Genomic DNA, 18,995 nt, shown 5'->3' with positions numbered 1-18,995 from the left:
ATTTCATTCTTTATGTCCATATTATATTTATAGATGTTAAAGGTTTTTATATTAAAAATATTAAATTCACATGTAATTTATCTTTCCGTAGTCTATATGTTATATTTTTTCCCCAAGGGAAAATCGTATTCTTCATTAATGAGTTGAAAATTACATGTTGTATATTCTTGTAAGCTTGTGCTATAAGGGTGGCTCTGCCACTATCTGTGTGATGCTATCAATAATTATACTATCCCAGATTGGGAGACTAAGAAAATTTACATATGACATGTCTCTCAAATATAAATTATGTACATAAATAACCAAAATTATATTCATAGTTAGAAGTCGTGAAAAAAACATACAATCAGGGCATGTCAACCCCATTTTGTTGTTGGTCATCATATGGTCGATGAAAATATCTGTAGAATTCATGCTTTGTCTTCTCCTGGATCATCCAGAGCCCCCGTGGTTGGTGCGTGGCCTCCTTGGATAATCCATTAGAAACCTGGTTGCGCTCCCTGTATATATGATGACAAGAGATATAATCAAATTGAGATTTCAGAAGCATAGTCTCATCCAAAATGTTTCGGAGTGTGTGCACGTGACATGTAGATTGTTGGTTAAACCAATTTATGATAAGTTTGGAATCACCAAAAATCTGTATGCGACGACATCCCTTCTCAAGTGCAAAATATAGTAAATGTTAGAGCGTAATGAGTTCAACAAAATTATTTGTTCCATCCCCCAATCCCATATGTATCTTATAGGAAAGATTTTCATATATATGTAGTAATACACCCCCACCACAACCATGTTGTTGTGCAGAACCATAAAATATGCGCATGGAATATGTTTGTCGATAATCTCATCATTTATATTGCGGGTTGTGTGAGGGTGTTCTTCCTCCAGAATTTTGTGATAAATAGAGATGAGATATGTTGTAGCATGTGGCCATCGTGGGGTAATACCAGAAAAAATAAATTTATTTCTTTGTAGCCAAATACACCAGCAAATCAAGAGAGGGAGGTTCCTAATCCTAGGAGAGTGTGCTGCAAACCACCACGATTTTCATGCTTCCAATATATTAGCTCCTTTCCATCTATAGTGAAGGTGTATATTTGTACGTACATCATGCCAAAATGCTATAATAATAGGGCATGAAAGAAATAAATGATCAATAGATTCTGAGGCCTGTTTGCAGAGTATACACCAAGTTGGTCCATGATATGATCGCTTTTGTAAATTGTCCCATGTGGGTTCCTTGTTTTGGAGTATACACCACATAAGTAGTTTAGCTCTGGGAGGCACCTTCAGTTTCCAGAGAGAATGCCACCACCAATCAGAAACAGGGGGTTTGTGATCAGAATAGATGAGTGGGTATCATTCCCTTGGGGAATAAATACCATGTTGCGAGTGTGCCAAAATGAGCTCATCCTCTCCCTCAGAGATCAAGACATGTGATTCTATGAGAGAACTAATATAGGTTTTCCAAACAATAAGCTAGTTGGGAGGTATGCCCATTAGGTCTATAGATTTCCAGGCTTGATAGAAGATAATGGAATTGTCCTGATAAGCTATATGAGTAAGTTTAGTAATACCTGTATTCGAGAGGAAGTGTAGGAGCTCCTGTGGGAGCTGAAAAGCGTTCCCACATCCAGACCAGGGATCCAAGACAATACGAACCAAGTTGTCACTACCAATCCTCCAAGTTAATCTATCACGAATGAATGATAGAGAGTTAAGAACCACTCTCCAAACCGTGGATATATTTGTTCTAATCCAAGTTAGTTGCATGATCCAATCAAGTTTATGGAGTGGGTAATTGTACTTATGTGTGACCACCACAAACCATAGATTCTTAGAAGTGAGAACATTCCATCCCATTTGGGCTACTAAATCTTTTGCAAAGGCGTCCAAATTTTTCATTCCCCATCCGCCCCATTTATTTGGAAGTGAAATGTTATCCCATCTAACCCAAGCATATGTATGGCCTTCTTTTTTTCCTTTTCATAATAATTTGCAACGCAATTGTTGTATTATGTGCAGTATGCCCCTAGGAATCCATGCCAAGGATATCCAATACACCAGAGTAGCTTCCAATACAGATTTGATGAGATTGAGTCGTCCTACCCTCGAGAGCCATTTATGTTTCCAAATATTCAGTCGCCTTTCAATTTTTTCCACAAGACAAACCAATCAACTATCTTACACTTTATAGGCTTGAGTCTAAATACCATGTATTTAAGTACATCATCAAAAGGGAGGATAGTATAAGGAAATCATTGTTGTGTTGTGTGTACTTCATTTAAAGAGAAACCAACAGTAGTCAGAGTCAATTTAAGTTGATTTCTTTCCATGCCTGTGGAAAAACAGGAAGATCTGAGGATAGTGGAAAAAGTTGTAGTATCTCCAATCAAACCATTGAGAAATATAAGAACATCATCAACGAAAAGGAAATGGGTAAGGATGAAATTGTTGGTGATCTTAATTCCCTACAATCTTCCCAATCTCTTATCCTCGGATATGTACCAACTCAAACCTTCCATGACCAGTACGAAGAGTAGAGGTGAGAGTGGAGAACCTTTTCTAAGGCCTCGTTTAGCGTGAAAGAAAGATGAGGCAGATCCATTGATGAATACACTATATGAAACATTGGTAATACAACACATGATCCATTGTATGAAGCCTAAAGGAAAACCCAGATGAGTCAATAGCTTTATCAGGTAAAGCCAATTGGTACGATCAAAAGCCTCTGCCAAATCAATCTTGAGTATCATACCTTTTAACCTCTTGATATTGATGGAGTGGAGGACCTCTTGTGTAGTACCAATTGCTTCATGAATCTTCCAGTGGTTAAGGAAAGCAAACTGTTCTGGAGAGATATGCTCAGATAAGCTAGCTTTAAGGTGGTTGGAAATAATCTTGGCAATGATATTATATATACAATTGCAGAGAGAGATGGGCCAAAATCTGAGGGGCATCCGACCTGGGTATGAGAGCAATGAAAATAGAATTAAATGCATCATACATTCGACCACTAACCTGACATTATTCTGTAACATGGAGAAGATCATTACCCATAACATCAAAAAAGGCAAGATAAAATTCTACCAGCCATCCATCCAATCCAGGGCTCTTTTCTTTCTTGAACCATTTGAGAGTGCCTTCCAATTCACCCATAGTTATAGCTTGTACAAGTTTCTCTGCTTCTTCATGATTTACAAATCTAGGGCCACCTTGATAATCTCAGCAAGGGTAGCTTCCTGTGGTACTTAGTATAGCCGACTGAAGTGTGAGGTACTAAGGGTGGCTAGTTGATTGAATGTATTTACCTGATGGCCAGTATCATCCTCCAAGTTCCAGACGGTATTGATGGCCCGCCATCCATTTGCAAACTGATGATAATACTCCGTATTGTCAACCCCAGATTGAAGCCAGTTACCTCGACTCCAAAGTCTCCAGTTTTCCTCTATGTCTTTAGAATTTTGTTCCACTCTGCCTCAAGTTTGATAAGTCGTTCTTTAGCTTCAATAGGTTCAAATCCTCGACCATCCTTATCAACCATATTTTCAATTTCTAATTCGATATATTTTAGGAGATGGTAATCCCTTGCTCTTTTTTCTCTGGCCCATTCGATTATTTTTTATCTAAGACAGAGCATCTTTTTAGCAAAATCTTCAGTGTGTGTCTGTCCGAGAGTAGGGGGATGAGATTTCCAATAATCAGTAACCATATTGGTATACCCCTCATCCTTGAGCCAGGTCGAGCTAAACTTATAGGGGTCTTTTGGCTTGCAATCAATGCTTGTGAATTTCAGGTATATAGGGGAGTGATCAGATAAGCCACCCGAACCCACCCATTGCTTATACAGAGATAAATTACCCAGAAGATCTTCTCTAATAAGGAACTAGTCCAGAATTCTTGAAAACATAGCCTCTCCAATCCTCCGATTATGTCAGATAGGTTGGACCCGAGCCATAGGAATATCAATAAGGTGATGATCCTCCAACAGTGAACTGATGGGATCAGATAGAGGGTCAATCTGGGCATTATGACCCCAATATTCCGCATGGACAATAGATAAATTAAGATCACCTACAAGGATGATGTTATCAGTTTGCATGAATGAATTGAGTAGGTTTTCCCAAAAAGAAGCCCGATTAATCCAAAGACCATAGACATTGATCAATCTCAATTCCTTCCCAAGATCAGAGGTAAATATATCTGCCCCAATGATACCACCCCCCCCCCAAAAAAATATTGAGAAACTTTATAGTCTGAAGGTTATAACCTAATGCAATGCCTCCATATCATCCTCCGAAGGAGGGGATGATAAGTAAGTAAATGATATCCACCTTCTCAAGTTCAAGAAGTCTTCTGAAGGCTAGTTTTTTTCAAGACTAGCGATCCCACGATAATTGAAAGATAACCACTTCATGGAGAACCAGGGGGGGAGAGGTCAGTGCTCTAAGGACCTTGTTAACGGGTAATTGTTGGCCATGAAATACATCCAATCTAGCTTGGATGATAGCCTTGGAGATATTGGAATGTCTTCCTCAGGGAGGTTTGATGGACATGGAGGAGGGGACAATACCAATGCCACAACAATCTTTGGATGAGGATTAACTAATGATCAGAGGAGGTAAGGATGACTCTGACAGGAAGGCTCCAATGAGGGAGTAGAGTGAGGGACATTAGGGATACTAGGAGGAGTAATAGAGAAAGTGGGGGGAGAGGATAGCAGGGGGCAAGTAATAGGAGGGTGGTCAAATGCAGGTGCAAAGATGCAATACGAAATGGATGCACAGAGATGAGATACAGATATAGAGGCAGTAAAAAGAGGAAGAGTAGAGGAAGAAATACCCAAAGTGTTGGCAGCAGCAGTTGCACGTGATCTGGTGATGCGAGGGGAGGTAGGGCGAACAGGTTCCTTGCTCAGTCCATGCATTTGTGAGGAGGTCTTCGATGGGCACCCAACAGCCTTTGCAGGTCTCTTGCCCGGTGAACCTATTGGAATACTTGCTACAATGTGATATGGTTGTGATACAAAAGAAGAACTAGAAGTGACCAAAGGCCAATCCTTGTATAGGTGCCCAATTTTATGGCACCGACGACATCTATAGGGTACCCCCTCGTAATCTAGTATCTAGATGTGACATGTGTTCCTCCCTTGAATTTGTAAATTTTCCTCCAAACCTTCTCACGTATCCAAGTGCACCAAGATGCAAGTCATTTCCATATTCCCGGTGACGATGTATGATTTATCATAGTCCAGAAAGGTCCCCAGGACATTACCAATTCACTTAAAGACATCCTCGGACCATAAATGAAGCAGAAGTCTAGGCAAATGAACCCGGATGGGCCAGCCCCCAAATGCTCACGTTATGGGTCAAATAGAGGACTCCATTTCTTCAGTTATACCGGTGTGAGCTCAATGTGCCAGTACTTTGATAGGACCCAAGGGATGTATTTAGGTCGCTAGAAACGAAGGGTGAACCAACCTCAGGAGAAAGTAACCACCGAAGGAATTTCATCACGCACCTGGCCCCAAATTTCCAAAATCCATTTTTCTCAATGGAGCAACAGTATAAGATCAACCCCAGACCCGACCGACCAGTACCCTATCAGCAGTGTCGAGCACATCGACCATCTCAAGGTCGTCACCAAAAGTTAGTGAAATCTTCCTGCTCCCGACCCTAATTCATTTGAACTTCTTAACAGTCCTATCCAGCTTCCCAAAGGGTAGATTAACAGAGGGATCAGAGGCAATACCTAGTCCATTACTAGCCCTAGGTCCTTCTCTAAAATCAGGTGGCGGAAGAGAGGTGCCTTCAAAAAACCAAATGTGGAAGGGTTGGTAACCCGAGGAGGGGAGACAAGGGTGGAATGATTCGATGTGAGAGAGAAATGAAGACCAGGGTCCAGTGGGTTAGATGGGAAAGGGTCCACAGAGGTGGTAAAATACGTGAGATCCTGTGAGAAGGAGGATGAAGACGAGTCTAAATAGGATGCAAAGAACTGAAGCGAAGCCAGAGAGGGTTGTGAATTGTCAAAGCCCAACAAATCAAAAGAAGCGTCCAATGAACCAGAAAGCAGCAATGATGATGATGAAGGATCAACCAATGACACAAAACGCCGAGCCGGGGGACAGGGACGAGAAAATATCGACATCGAGAAAACCTTAAGGTCACATGCCAACGTCATAGGGAGCTACAGGGAGATGTTTGAGGAGGTCACCAGCAGCTGTGGAGGAGAAGGCATCTAGATAGGCACAGAGTCATAAGGATCCTCAGAGTAATCGATCATATCCACCTCCATCTTAGCCGACATAGAGCGAAAGGAGGTCTGCACAAAAATCACGTTGACCGACAGTTGCCCAGACAAGTGCACCGATGTGTGCCCCAGGTGCCAGAATAACGGAAGACGAACAGTGCTAGCAGAGAGCTGCAGTCAGCTAAGGAGATAGAAAAGGTGTCTAACCCCAATCATGAGGTGTACATGCCCTAGCAATGAGTGATCGAGTTCCAGAGTGCTGAGGTCACAGAGCCTCCATCATCGGCCCGTCCAATCTATTTTTTTCATAGTTGCAAAGAAAATCAATCTATATCTTATATGTTTTGAAGCCTTTCCAACAATATTTTATAGTCAAAGTTTCCTAAAATCCAACAGGAATTTGATAGAATCACAGGTTTGAGTTATGAAGTCTCCACAATCCAAGTGATCCAGGACTATTTCAAGGTGTTGAATCCATATATGCAATTAAAAACACATTTTAAACAACAAACAATCACAATTTCACCAAATTCCAACCAAAACTCCAAACGTATAATAGTTAGACAATGTTATTTATATTTACATGTGTTATTAAACCAAAGAATCAATGGTAAAACTATTGATAAATTAAACTTACAAAGGAAGCATAGATATTTTCATTTCATGTATCTTTTATTAGTCCTTGCCAAACCATGGGGTATACTTTTCATTTGTAAGTCAAATTTATTTAACTTTATATTCGTTTGATTTCATGATATAAAGTTTTATAAAGTTTTTCTATAATTAAAAAAACAATTTAATAAATTTATTTTTAAAACTAAAACTAATTTATTTATTTTTTAATTTCATCCATTCATTTTTTTGTTCGTTCAAAATGACTATCAATGGAAAATTAATCCTAGAGAGTAAAACCTTATTTTTAAGGGAGTTGCCTTTAGTGCAACTTTTTGGGCTTTCTGGTGTTGGAATCTGGCTGAAACAAAATGAGGTAAAATCTTGATTTGTGTTATTTAAACTAGTATTTTGACTGTATATACGGATTCAGCACCCTGAAAAACTCCTAGGGCACTTCGTTATGCAGGGTTACCCATCAAGCTTGTGATTTCAATAAATTCTTTCTGGATTTTACAGAAATTAGACCGGAAAAACCCACCAGAAAAGCTTCCAAAAAGTCTCACTAAAGACAACTCGTTTTTTAAGTACATAAAATAAGATTAAAAATATTTAATATGGAATTTCAAAAAATGGCATGTCATAACTTTCGCATCTCTTGTTTACTAAAAGACAAAAAAAAATCACAATGCTTGTAATTGATATATATATTCTCAATTTTTATTTTCAACCTAATGCTTATTTACTTTCTCATCTTCTACAATTGGTAAAGGATAGCCACTTTAATGCATGTTATCTTATTGAAAAATGATCGCAACTTACGGGTTGTTGGTGGTAGTGTTAAATATTAATTGTGTAAGGTTTCTTTTTTCTTTTTTTCTTCTAAAGAACCGAAAGAACCAAAAGAGATGTGATATTTATATTAAAGGGATGTGCAAAAACCGTTGAAATTACATACTTGTATACAAAAAGAGTATGTTACTTGACAAAATTTATAGATTTCTGATATAGCCTCTACATCATTTTTCTTCACAATTACCTTACTAATCCAATTTTTTTAACAAGTAGCTTGCTTTACAAAAAGACCCAATACACGTAAATTCCAAATAGACATAAAACATTTTAATTATTTTCAATCCCAAATAGACACAAAACATTTTAATTATTTTCACTACCTTTAATGTCTAGGCTCTCATAGTGATGGGGTTCAGTTCCTCAATCTCCATTAACTCATTGTTTTGTTGAATAATTTCTTCTTTAGCTTGCCTTGCATGTGAGAATGCCCTAAAGTTAACTTATTTGAGGCCAAAGGCAAAGCATCCATACATGGAAAAAGGAACATGTTATGAATATGATTTCATACCACTTCCAGAGAATGAATCCATTGATTTTGCAAATGCAAGATACTCATTATGTTTTTACTATGAGTTGTATTGGCTTGTTCCAACTTTGTTAACTTAGTAGTAATGACCATCAAGGACTTTTGTATGATTTATTTATCTCTTCCTATTTACATAGGACGTAATAAACCTTCTTACTGTTCTCCTTATGCATCTCTACCATGTCCGATGAACATGGCCCAGGACAAAGAAAACTAGGGAAAGTGAATAGTTGCAAATTAAAACCAAACACTAGTCAGATTAAAACTAGAGTGCCCTTCACTCAAGATCAGAATAATTTTGATTATAGAATCGTATTTATGAGTGAAACAAATTTATTCAATCCACTTAAAGCCATGAAAGGACGCTGGAAGTACAAAGGGACCTAAGTAAATGATTTTTTAGGAATTATCCTATTGTATAACTTTGTTAAACTAATAAAGTAGTTAGAATTTATTTTTTAAAGGACTTATCATTGTTAAAAAAAATTGTTGTTTTTTTTAGGACCATGGGTTTCTTAGAAATAAACATTTTGCATGATTATTATTACCCTCTTTTCTTTGTGCCGTGACTTTTATAGCAAAATATAATTGTTGATGTATTTTAGTAATAAACATTTTGCATGATTATTATTCCCCTCTTTTCTTTGTGCCATGAATTTTATGGCAAAATATAATTATTGATGTATTTTGTTATAGTATTCAATGTAATCCATTTTTCAGCATGAAAAAAAGCTCTATAGTTATATTATGTTTGTCCAAAAAACATCATGAAAAATACAGCAACGAGAACATGTGGACATCTGATTTGAGAAGAGAAAGAAGGCATAAGACCTCCAGGAGAAAGGATATGTGCCTCCTAGGCAGATCTGCTTCATAGCAGCCATGAGGAAAAAGATGTATATTGGGGATATCTTCATATAGAAAAACTAATAAACAGTCCCATGAGCCGGAGTTATGAGTGAAATATCAACAAAAAATGAGACAAAAGATGGGGAGCAAAATTCCTATCAGTGAAGTTCTCACAAAATAGTGAAAGAAGAACCCTGCATAGAAAAGTCTTGGATCTGGTGGGAGGAGTTGTCAACTGAAATCAGCAGCCTCCATATTCCTTGCGGCGCTGACAGTCCCTGCTTTGACAATGCATCAGCTCTCTGGTTTTTTCCTCTGTCGATGTGGGAGATTGTGTAGTCCTTCCTGTTAAGCCACAAAGCCTCAAGCCTGTCCAACCAGCCAGATAGGTGAATATTTTTAATGCGATTTTTGGACAAAACATGGTCAATGGTGACTTTGGAGTCTCCAAAAATGTGAAGATTTTTGAGACCAAGGAAATCAGAGAAAATGATGAGACCAGCCAGAGCCATGATTTCCGCTTTGTTATTGGTTCCAGGTCCTCCATTCCAATGAATATCAAAAGCTTGACCTTCAACTGGAATAATATAAAAGCCACAGGCGCAAATGTCCAGCTGAGCAGCGCCGTCAAAAAAAGCATAAGGATATTCGAATTTATCTATGGGTCGCTGATTCACTCCATGCTTGATTTTGGGAAGACGGGGCTGGTCAAGCGCTTCATATAGTTGAAGGATAGATTCGAAGACCAAATTAAACGGGCTCCTTTTGGAATCAAAGATCAACTGATTGCGCCATTTCCAGATGGTCCATATGGTGATCAAAGGGATCGATCGCTTCTTGTTACACATGTTGCTCCATATATAGAAGGCCTCGTAGATTGTAGGCAAGTTGGCATAAGTGAATCCAAAGTGTGCAGATACTTTCTGCCAAATCAATAGGGTTTGGGGACATTGTAGAAATATGTGAACATTATTTTCAGAATTCGATCTGCAGAGGGGGAAAATAGCAGGTCCAAACCAATGACGCCTCTGGAGATTCTCCCAAGTGAGATTCCGGTTATGAAATACCAGCCATGCAAAAATATTAATTTTAATAGGGCAACCAGATTTCCAGAAAATTGGCGGAAAGATATGATCAGAGGTATCGGATTCTGTAAGTAAAATCTGGGAGTATATGTGTCTTGCACATACAGCCGAGGATCCACTAAGTCCTTTCCAAATGATGCCATCCCTGTCCAAAGAACGATAGAGACCACGCGTTTGTAATGAAAGAGTGATGTCTTTCCATTGGGCCGCAAGTACACCGTTCAGCTGTAACTCATTTGCAGATTTCCATATTGGGATGGCGCCGTCCCATTTTTTGATAACACTGGCCCAGAAATAATGTCCCCTGCAATGAAGATATCTTAGGAGATGTTGGGAGAAGTGGATCGATTCACCTGAACCTGCAAACTCATCATAACCCATAATAATGTTGGACCCAGTTTGGAATTTCCATATCAAATTTTTCCTGAAGAACGGCTCCAATTTTTTAAACCCTCTCCAAATGATTGAGCCAATGGAGCGCTGCCTGAACCAATAAGTTATGTCGCGGTCATCCATGTATTTCGCCCTGATAGAATTGCTCCAGCTGGACTCTCCCATTATCGCCTTCCACATAGTTTTGCATAGAAGTGCTCTTATGAAGGAGTGTAAATCTAATATGCCCCAGCCCCCCATGAATCTTGGCCGGGTCAGCATCGACAGCTTGCAGAGATGGAATTTATTCTTCTCTTTCTGTCCACCCCAAATGAAAATGGTGATCATCCTGTTTAATTTGTTAATAATGGCGGGGGGGATATAGAAGAGAAGGGCCCAGTAAACCATGATTTGAACCAGCACCGATTGGGTAAGGATGGCACGACCCCCAATTGATAAACATCTAAACTCCCAAGAGGAAATTTTGTTGTAGAAACGATCTAGTATCCATGTCCAATCAGCCACTCTGTAGCATGCAAGTTTCAAATAGAAACCAAGGTATTTGAAACCCTTCATAATAGGAAAGCCCTTAATATGGAAAAGTTTTGAAATAAAAGTGATGGTATCAGCATTTTCATCAGCGACATGGAAAGAAGATTTCAGATCGTTGATCAGCATTCCGGTGGCTTTTTGGAACCTCTCCAGAATTTCAAAGATACACAGCCACGTAGATCTGCACAAAATCGCTGATAGAAGAATATCATCGACAAAAAGAGAGTGAGACATGTAATTATGCTTGCTAATGGGAAGAGGCTTAATTCTCGCTTGTTGAACCACTATCTTGATGTGTAAGCTTAGGGATTCCATGACAAGTATGAAGATAAGTGGAGATAGGGAGCAGCCCTGGCGTAATCCCCTGGCTGCTCTGAAATAAGGAGTAGGAACCCCGTTTATGAGGACCGCGAAATTTATATCCACCACACAAGCCAATATCCATCGAGAACACCTGTCATCTAGGCCGATCCTGGTCAGAAGGCATCTGATAAAGCTCCAGCTCACACAGTCGTAAGCCTTTTTCAGGTCGATTTTCAGAAGTGCCGCATTAATTTTCCTGCTGTGCATAGAATGTATACATTCCTGGGTGAGAGCCACCGCTTCAGTAATGCTTCTGTCTTTGAGGAACCCGTGTTGTTCTGTAGACAAGTGGAGAGAGAGAGTATTCCTGATTCGAGTGGCGATAATCTTAGATATTATCTTATATAGCACGTTGCATAAGGATATGGGGCGATAATCAACGAATGTAGATGAGAGCTTCTTCTTAGGAATAAGGGCGATATATGTAGAGGAAATATTTTGACTGATGAATCCTTGAGTTCTGGAAACCTCGACCATCTTGAGGATATCTTCCTTGAATAATTCGAAGAAATGGATAAAGAAGTCAATGGTCCACCCATCCGGCCCGGGGCACTTATCTTTCTGGAAAGTTTTCATTGTAGCCAATAATTCTTCTTCTGAAACTTCAGCAATGAGCGCATTGTTTAGGCCTTCATCATACATAGAGGGGTAAGGGTCAATACCCCAAAAAATATCCTCAAAACCGCAGACGGAGCCCTCGTTGTATGCCCTTTTGAAATATTTTACAGCCTCTCTAGAGATGTCTTCCTGTGTGGAATGAGAATTTTCATACTCATCCTCGATAACATTGCATGATCACACCATGAATTAAATAAGAGGATTGACGAAAATATATCTTAGTATAGTATTATACATGGTCGTATTTTATTTCATAATTAGAGTTTATAATGCATTATTTTTATCATTTTTATATGTAATGTATCTAGCACATAAGAGTAAGGGTGAGATATCTTTCAAGTCTCACAAGGAGCTTCTATCAACAATTGGCTTCCAAAGAGCGAACATGTCATCAGTGGGATTTGAGCCTAGGTAGGGAAGACAATAATTCATCCTCTCTACCACTCAAGTTAAATCCAATTAGAAAAACATGGCAATAGACATTATGATTAGCGTCTAATCTTAAAAATGGCAAGAATGTGGGCTTTGATGCACTTATGTGTGCATGGGATTGCAATGTAAGCCTCACATGTTCCACTACCTCTAAGTGACCCATGCATTCTTAAGGGCCATATTATTACAGAATGCAGCCTTATAATACAACCTCATTGTGTTATGTACATAGTCACAGACAACTGCCTCTATGTCAATCATATTTAACCTTTTACTAAGTGACCTTATTAGTCCCTACCAAAGAAGGGAGTATAGAAATCAAATTATATTCAACACCTTCAATACCCCTAGTTAAATTTTAAAAAAATATTATATTTTCAATAATTTGTTGTAATGTTCCCCAATCGGGGTGTGAGTTGGCCACAATGGGCACACCCTAGCCCACAGCTTAATGCATATCTCAAAGATATCTACAGTGATCCCCTACATGCATGCAACACTTGGAGATGTGGTGGTGCGCATATGAAGTTTTATTTCCAACCTTGAAGGTGGTAGAGTCATTACGACAAGCGTTAAGGTGAGTTTTCCCTCCGATGAGTTGGGTAAGCTAGTCTGCATCCTTCATTCGTTGTGGATCTGGTTCGGGTTGTTCGTGCTAGGGAAATCCCGGTCATTGTCTTCTTCCAGTCTTGGATGCAACCACTGGTAAGTCCCCACTCTTAATTTTTCTCCCTCTACATATATGGATCTATGTATCTGCCCTTCGGTCTCTAGGATGCATGGTACAGTGGTTTGGCGAGATTGGAATTGTAAGTTCCTGGAGCATGGCATAGTATGGTTTTAGTTATGTGTTGAGTCATTAGTCTTTTATGTCTCGATTTCTATGGTCTATGAGATTTGGTTGTCCCGTATGGGCTCACATAGGGTTTGGCCAACGGGCTGCTTTGGGTGTCGAGGTACTCCCTACTTGGATAATTTCGTAATTGTAAGGGTTTTGGTTTATGGTAAATTATGTTCATTCTTGGGTATTATTAATTTGTATGGGTTAGATATCAAGCCAAAGTTGTTTGTAATCATTGCCTTAACCTTATTCGGTATAGGGTTGTGGTTTGGGGAGCTCTATTGGAAATGCTTAGCATCAGTCCAACCCTAGTGGATAGGGTTCGTTGTATCTAGTTATATCATCTGATTGTGAGTGGGTACTGGTCAAAGGGAAATTCTCGGCTCAAATCCTATTAGTATAGGTCTGATTATGGGCAATTAGGTTTAGTTTTTGCAACATGGGCATATCGCATTTGGTTTCGGTGTAAGGTTGTTTGTGGGTTGCGGGAAAGGGGAAGCTCTCAGCTCAAATGTTCTTTCTTTATTTCATGCATTGTTTTGTTGGTTGAATCGACAAACTTTGGGGCTTTCTCGGACAATTTTTGGGTTTTGCCTATGGATGGTGTTGTCAACGAGTTTAGGCCCATAAGTGGGCACCAGTGGAACACTGGTAGAAGTGGGCGAGTAATAATGTGTTGGCTTCCGGTTGACAACATGCTTCAGAGCTAGTTCCTTACTCAGTTAGTTTCATTTTTAATTCATTTGGCAATTCTATAGAGCTGGAGTGACCCTTGGCAACATCATGCTTCCAAGCTTCGACTTTGTGAGGGTCAACCTCCAAATCTCAACACAAGTCAGCATTTGCTTGATAGGAGCTGAAACATGGTATGGGCCACTAGTAAAGGAAGGAATGGTCGTGGAGGTCGTGGCCGTGGGAAACTGAGGAAAGCCTCCTCGTCTCAAACTAGTCAACTTGGTTCATCCGGGGGGATTGTGTGTGGGCATAAATCGACCTCTCTAATTATTCAGGAAGTCACTCAAGCTTATCATTCAAGCAGTTCAAATCAGGACAAGCAACTTATTGCAAATTGGGAAGAAGAGATTTGACACACCGAGGAGGTATTTCAAATTGATTGAGAAGATTAGAAAACTTTGATTCCGGACCCTAGTCACACCCGTGGCAAATCCTCTCAATATAAAAAAATAGTCCACATGTTTTGATGATGAAGAGCATTCTAGCCAAAGCCTTGGAGTCGTTTCCACCTGATATGCATATGTTCTCCCATGGACACTCAGATTATACCAAAGAGTTTCAAAAGATTCATTTTCAATTGCAGCAATAGAATGGTCGACTCAACTGCAAAGAGCAGCACATCCCTTGTATTCCCCACACGAAGCTGTCAAGTTTCACTGTAAAGGACCCTGCTCCGTGGATTCAGCTGATGATGAGTAGTGGCAATGCATCTTTGGTTACATTTTTGTATGAAGCAATTTTAAATTTTTAGGTATATTAGTAGTTATGTTTATCGATATCTAGCAAAATAGGAAGAACAAATACTCTCAGACATATATAGCGTGGCTAGTTAGAGTTATTATTTTTTGTTTCTGGATGGCATATTTTGCGGTTAGGTGGCCAACAAACTCAGTTTCCCTCAGGCAAAGTTGAGGCCACCTAACCTTCAGACATATGGATGTTACCTGCATTATGTTAGAAAATTAATGGAAAGGTACCACCAAGCTTGCAAAAATAAAAATAGTTTATTGTAATATTTTGAAAAATTAAATAATTATGGGAATATTGTAAATAAAATAAACATAGTTTTTAATTTTTGAAAAATGAAATTCCAAACTTTTGATTTGATTGAGAAATATGGAAAGAGTAATTAGTTGTGATTGGACATAATAGAACAGAGAGAGAGAAATATATATATATATATATATATATATAACAAATGGCATTGGTGGCATTTATTTTTGGTTGGGATGTAAAGGCCACTTCACAATTTCTATTTTTTTCTAGCCATATATATATATATATATATATATATATATATATATAATGCCACCAATGCCACTAACAAATGTTCCCAATCCCCATGATTTAAATGGTTGATGGGACTAATAAACCCTAGTTGGAGGTGACTTTTAAGAAAAATAAAAATGCCATCTATAGGTTTACATTTATTCATTTTCTCCACATCACGCTCGGAGATTGAATTAATTGTGTTTGGAGGTGGGAGAGTTAAAGTGCCATCAACAATATGACAATGTTTCTGACATTTCATCCCTTCTAGCTAGTGCAACCATAAATCGCTAGACTTAATTGAAATATGCAAGGGGTGAAAACATTTATTATAAAAATTAAGCAGAATAAATTACTTAGTTAATATGCATTTAATAAGTCATAATTTGGTATGAGCTTCAGTTTCCTCATCTACTTGTTAATTCAAATTTAAGCGAAGTAGCAATTGAAAGTGTTGTTAAAATTGTTCACACTGGCAAGGAAAAGACTATTGGTTTGATTGATGATGAAGGAATTGCATAATTGACATTCAGTGATACGAGCTATTCAAGGTATGGGATTTGAACTAGCACTAGGTTTCAATTTCAAATTATATGTGGGAATTTTGTTGAAAGATTTAAAGTTATGTTTGATTTGGTCTTGGAAATCAATGTTATTAAAAAGTAGTTCCTCATAAAAATGCTCAAACCCTAGCAAGGTTGGGCCTTGACATTTCTCCCCTAGCCTAGTCATGGCTTTGATTAAGACTATCAAGTTGTCTAGCTTCTTTACACATGCAAGACCTAGGAGAAATTTGTTGTTACTTGACATGACTCTCCTCATTCCTTCCAACATTATGACCTCAATTTGAATTCGAATAATTTCCTCTTCACACAATGAGTGACAAAGTTGGATCAATTTTGACATCAAATTCACTATCTTGCAAGCCAAAACCGCAATCAAAGCCTTGTTGGATTTCAACCTATTCTTTTTTTTCTAAGGTCGAAGTTGGCCTTTTTTATGGTCGTTTTGAAGGTATTTCTCACAATATTTCCCAAGTGATTGAGTCATGTTTCCAATACCATCTTGATCTACAATTCGCACAATGAAGGTGGATTTAAGGATCTTTTCTAGATGGGTTACTTCTCAAATGAACCAGGCCAATGCTTTGCTACAAATTAAATTCATGGATTAAGCATTGATTTGCACTAAAAAATTGCAAAACCCTATCATTTATATTATTGATAGAGAACTGATTAAACATGTGACACTATAAATAGATATCATCATATTCACTAATTTTCACTGACATAGATTCAAATTATCATACTCATGATATGTCAAATGGAACTTCAATCATACATTTCCCAAATAAGATCTTGCTTATCTACAAGCAAGCATATACATGAGCAAGATGTCCTTGTACAAAAGAACTCTAAATACCATGAAATAAATATATAATGCATTTAAAAAAACTAATTATATAAAAAAAATTCAACACAAAAATATGAAATGAATTAGAACGAAATATAAAATTACTTTTGGCAACACAAATCTATAGTTGTCTCTTACCACTCAACGAGATCTTTTTCTACAATAAAAATTTTATCAACGTGAAAGTATAGTTTCTAATTGCAATTGCTTTATTCGATCAAAAATGTTTGAAGTTTGTATGCATTATATTATATCATATTTTATTTATATTATAAGTTAAAACATTTTTATTATTTTTTTTGTAAGCTGAGGCGGTACTCTGTTTTTCCATTACTGAAAATAAAAGACAATACATATATAGGCAGGTCTCAACCCGCCCTTAAGGGAAACCGGGTTTCTTGACCATCTGAAGTTTTTAAAAGCCATCCAAAAAAAGTATATTACCAGTCTATCTATCCAAGCTAAATACACCTCTATTCTTGCTATAGTCAAACTGTTTTTTCTCTGAGTCATTGACATCTAATATTGCAAAAAACAAAATAGAAAAATATAAAAACCTCCTTGCAGCAGCTCCATCTTCTACTGGTTCATTGTATCTAACTTTGGCTCTCTCTCTACCTTGACTCCCATTCCACCCGCTTGAAGCATCTGCTGAATCTCGTCCATCTTTCTGTCTTGCATAAGTAGAGTGACCTGGATATTCTTCAATTCCTTTTTCAGGGTGGGGATTCCTTGGACCAATTCGGCCATTTCCATGGCCACCTGCTCCATTGCTTTGGCCAGTAACCGCTTCATTCCCCAGTAAACATGTAACGATTGTTTATACAGGGACATTCTTCCTCTCGTATGCCCCGGGTCAGGGAGGAACCGCTCCCAATCTTCCATTTCGGGATCTGAAATCTCCTGCATGGCTTCTTCCTCTAAGTGATCAATTATCCTTCTGATATTCGGATTTGTATCGTGGTAATACGCTTCTTCTGCTTCCTGTAGCTTTTTCCTCATGTCCTTCTTACCTCTTATTCTGCCTCTTGCCTCACTGGCTTCTTCCTTATCGTGTCCCCGTCTTACGCCCCTACTCCCTCGACCGCCTCGTCCACCAATCCCCTCTCTGCCTCTCTGGTTACCGCGCCCTCGCGTTCCTCTACCCCTTACTCGTCTGCCATCCTCCTCTTCTTCGTCTTCTTCCTGGTACTCTTCCTCGACTTCTCGGTCTCCCGTTCCAGTCTTTTTCCCCTTCAACTTACCTTCTTTTCCAGCCTTTGCTCGTCCTGGCTCCTCATCTATAATGTAATTCCGGATGTCAAACTCTTCCTCCGACTCATCCGGGATCGTTAGATAGATCTTCTGCAGGGCTTCCGCTGCTATGCTCTTTCCTTTCTCCTCTGGATTAGCCGCCTTGCTTCTCATCCACCTTCCTGCTCCCCTTTCTTGGTCCTCTGCCATTTTCCTTGCTCTCTTTTGCTTCCGCTGACCCACCCTCGTCTGCTGCGATTTCCTAATTCTCCCCCTCACTCGGCTTTGGTTCATTAATACAACCAATATAATTAATTAAAAATTAATACTTTAAATTATTTAAATTAATCTAAATTTTCTATTTAAGTTGTTATCATCATAATTTTTTATTTACATTATTGATTTACATTGAATTCCGATGGAGATGTTTAAAAAGTATTTGCCATGTTTTGGGGGCTTAGTTCAACCTTGGTAGTCATACTTGATTCATTTGAGAGAATTCATACTTAACTTTACCGAAACGAAAAATAGAGCGACAAAATAGCAATCACATTAATCTATGATGAAGTCACTCATATAGGTATTTCAATGTTCATGGCGCAATTCAAACATCATTGTTATGGTTGTTAATTTGACTGGACATTATTTACAACATTTAAAAGATTAATAGAAAGGAGTGTACATGTGAGAAGGCATTAATGAAACTATTCTGTGATATAATTTATAAAAGTTCTTTTAATAAATTTGAAATGTTTTTAATTTTTTTAAATAATTGAGATTAATTTCTAAATATTAAAATATTTATTTTATTTATTTAAATATTTAATAAATATAAATAATTAACAGTTTAATTCATGTTTATTAATGTATTATTAAGGATGTCGAGTGAATGTTAAATATCACTTTATTTCTTTGTAATAAAATTATTATAGTATTGTTTATGGTAAATTTTAGATATAATTATCAAATTTTAAAATTTGATTTA

General features: G+C 38.1%; 1 protein-coding gene across 1 annotated transcript; it reads right to left on the bottom strand.

Annotated features, from left to right (window-relative positions):
* Positions 1-9,267: 9,267 nt before the first annotated feature.
* LOC149262442 (uncharacterized) lies at positions 9,268-18,220 on the bottom strand. The gene is made up of 2 exons (XM_089379486.1): positions 17,396-18,220; positions 9,268-12,216 (listed from the first exon to the last, which is right to left on the bottom strand). Exons 1-2 carry the CDS (start codon positions 18,218-18,220, stop codon positions 9,268-9,270), a joined length of 3,774 nt encoding a protein of 1,257 aa, XP_089235612.1.
* Positions 18,221-18,995: the final 775 nt, after the last annotated feature.

The sequence above is a fragment of the Pinus tabuliformis genome, chromosome 6 (genome assembly GCF_031772625.1).
Source record: "Pinus tabuliformis cultivar Carrire ecotype Pingquan chromosome 6, CPIR1, whole genome shotgun sequence".
Classification (NCBI taxonomy): Eukaryota; Viridiplantae; Streptophyta; class Pinopsida; order Pinales; family Pinaceae; genus Pinus; species Pinus tabuliformis.
Note: the sequence above shows the minus strand (reverse complement) of the source record. Positions and strands in the feature narration are given on the sequence as shown.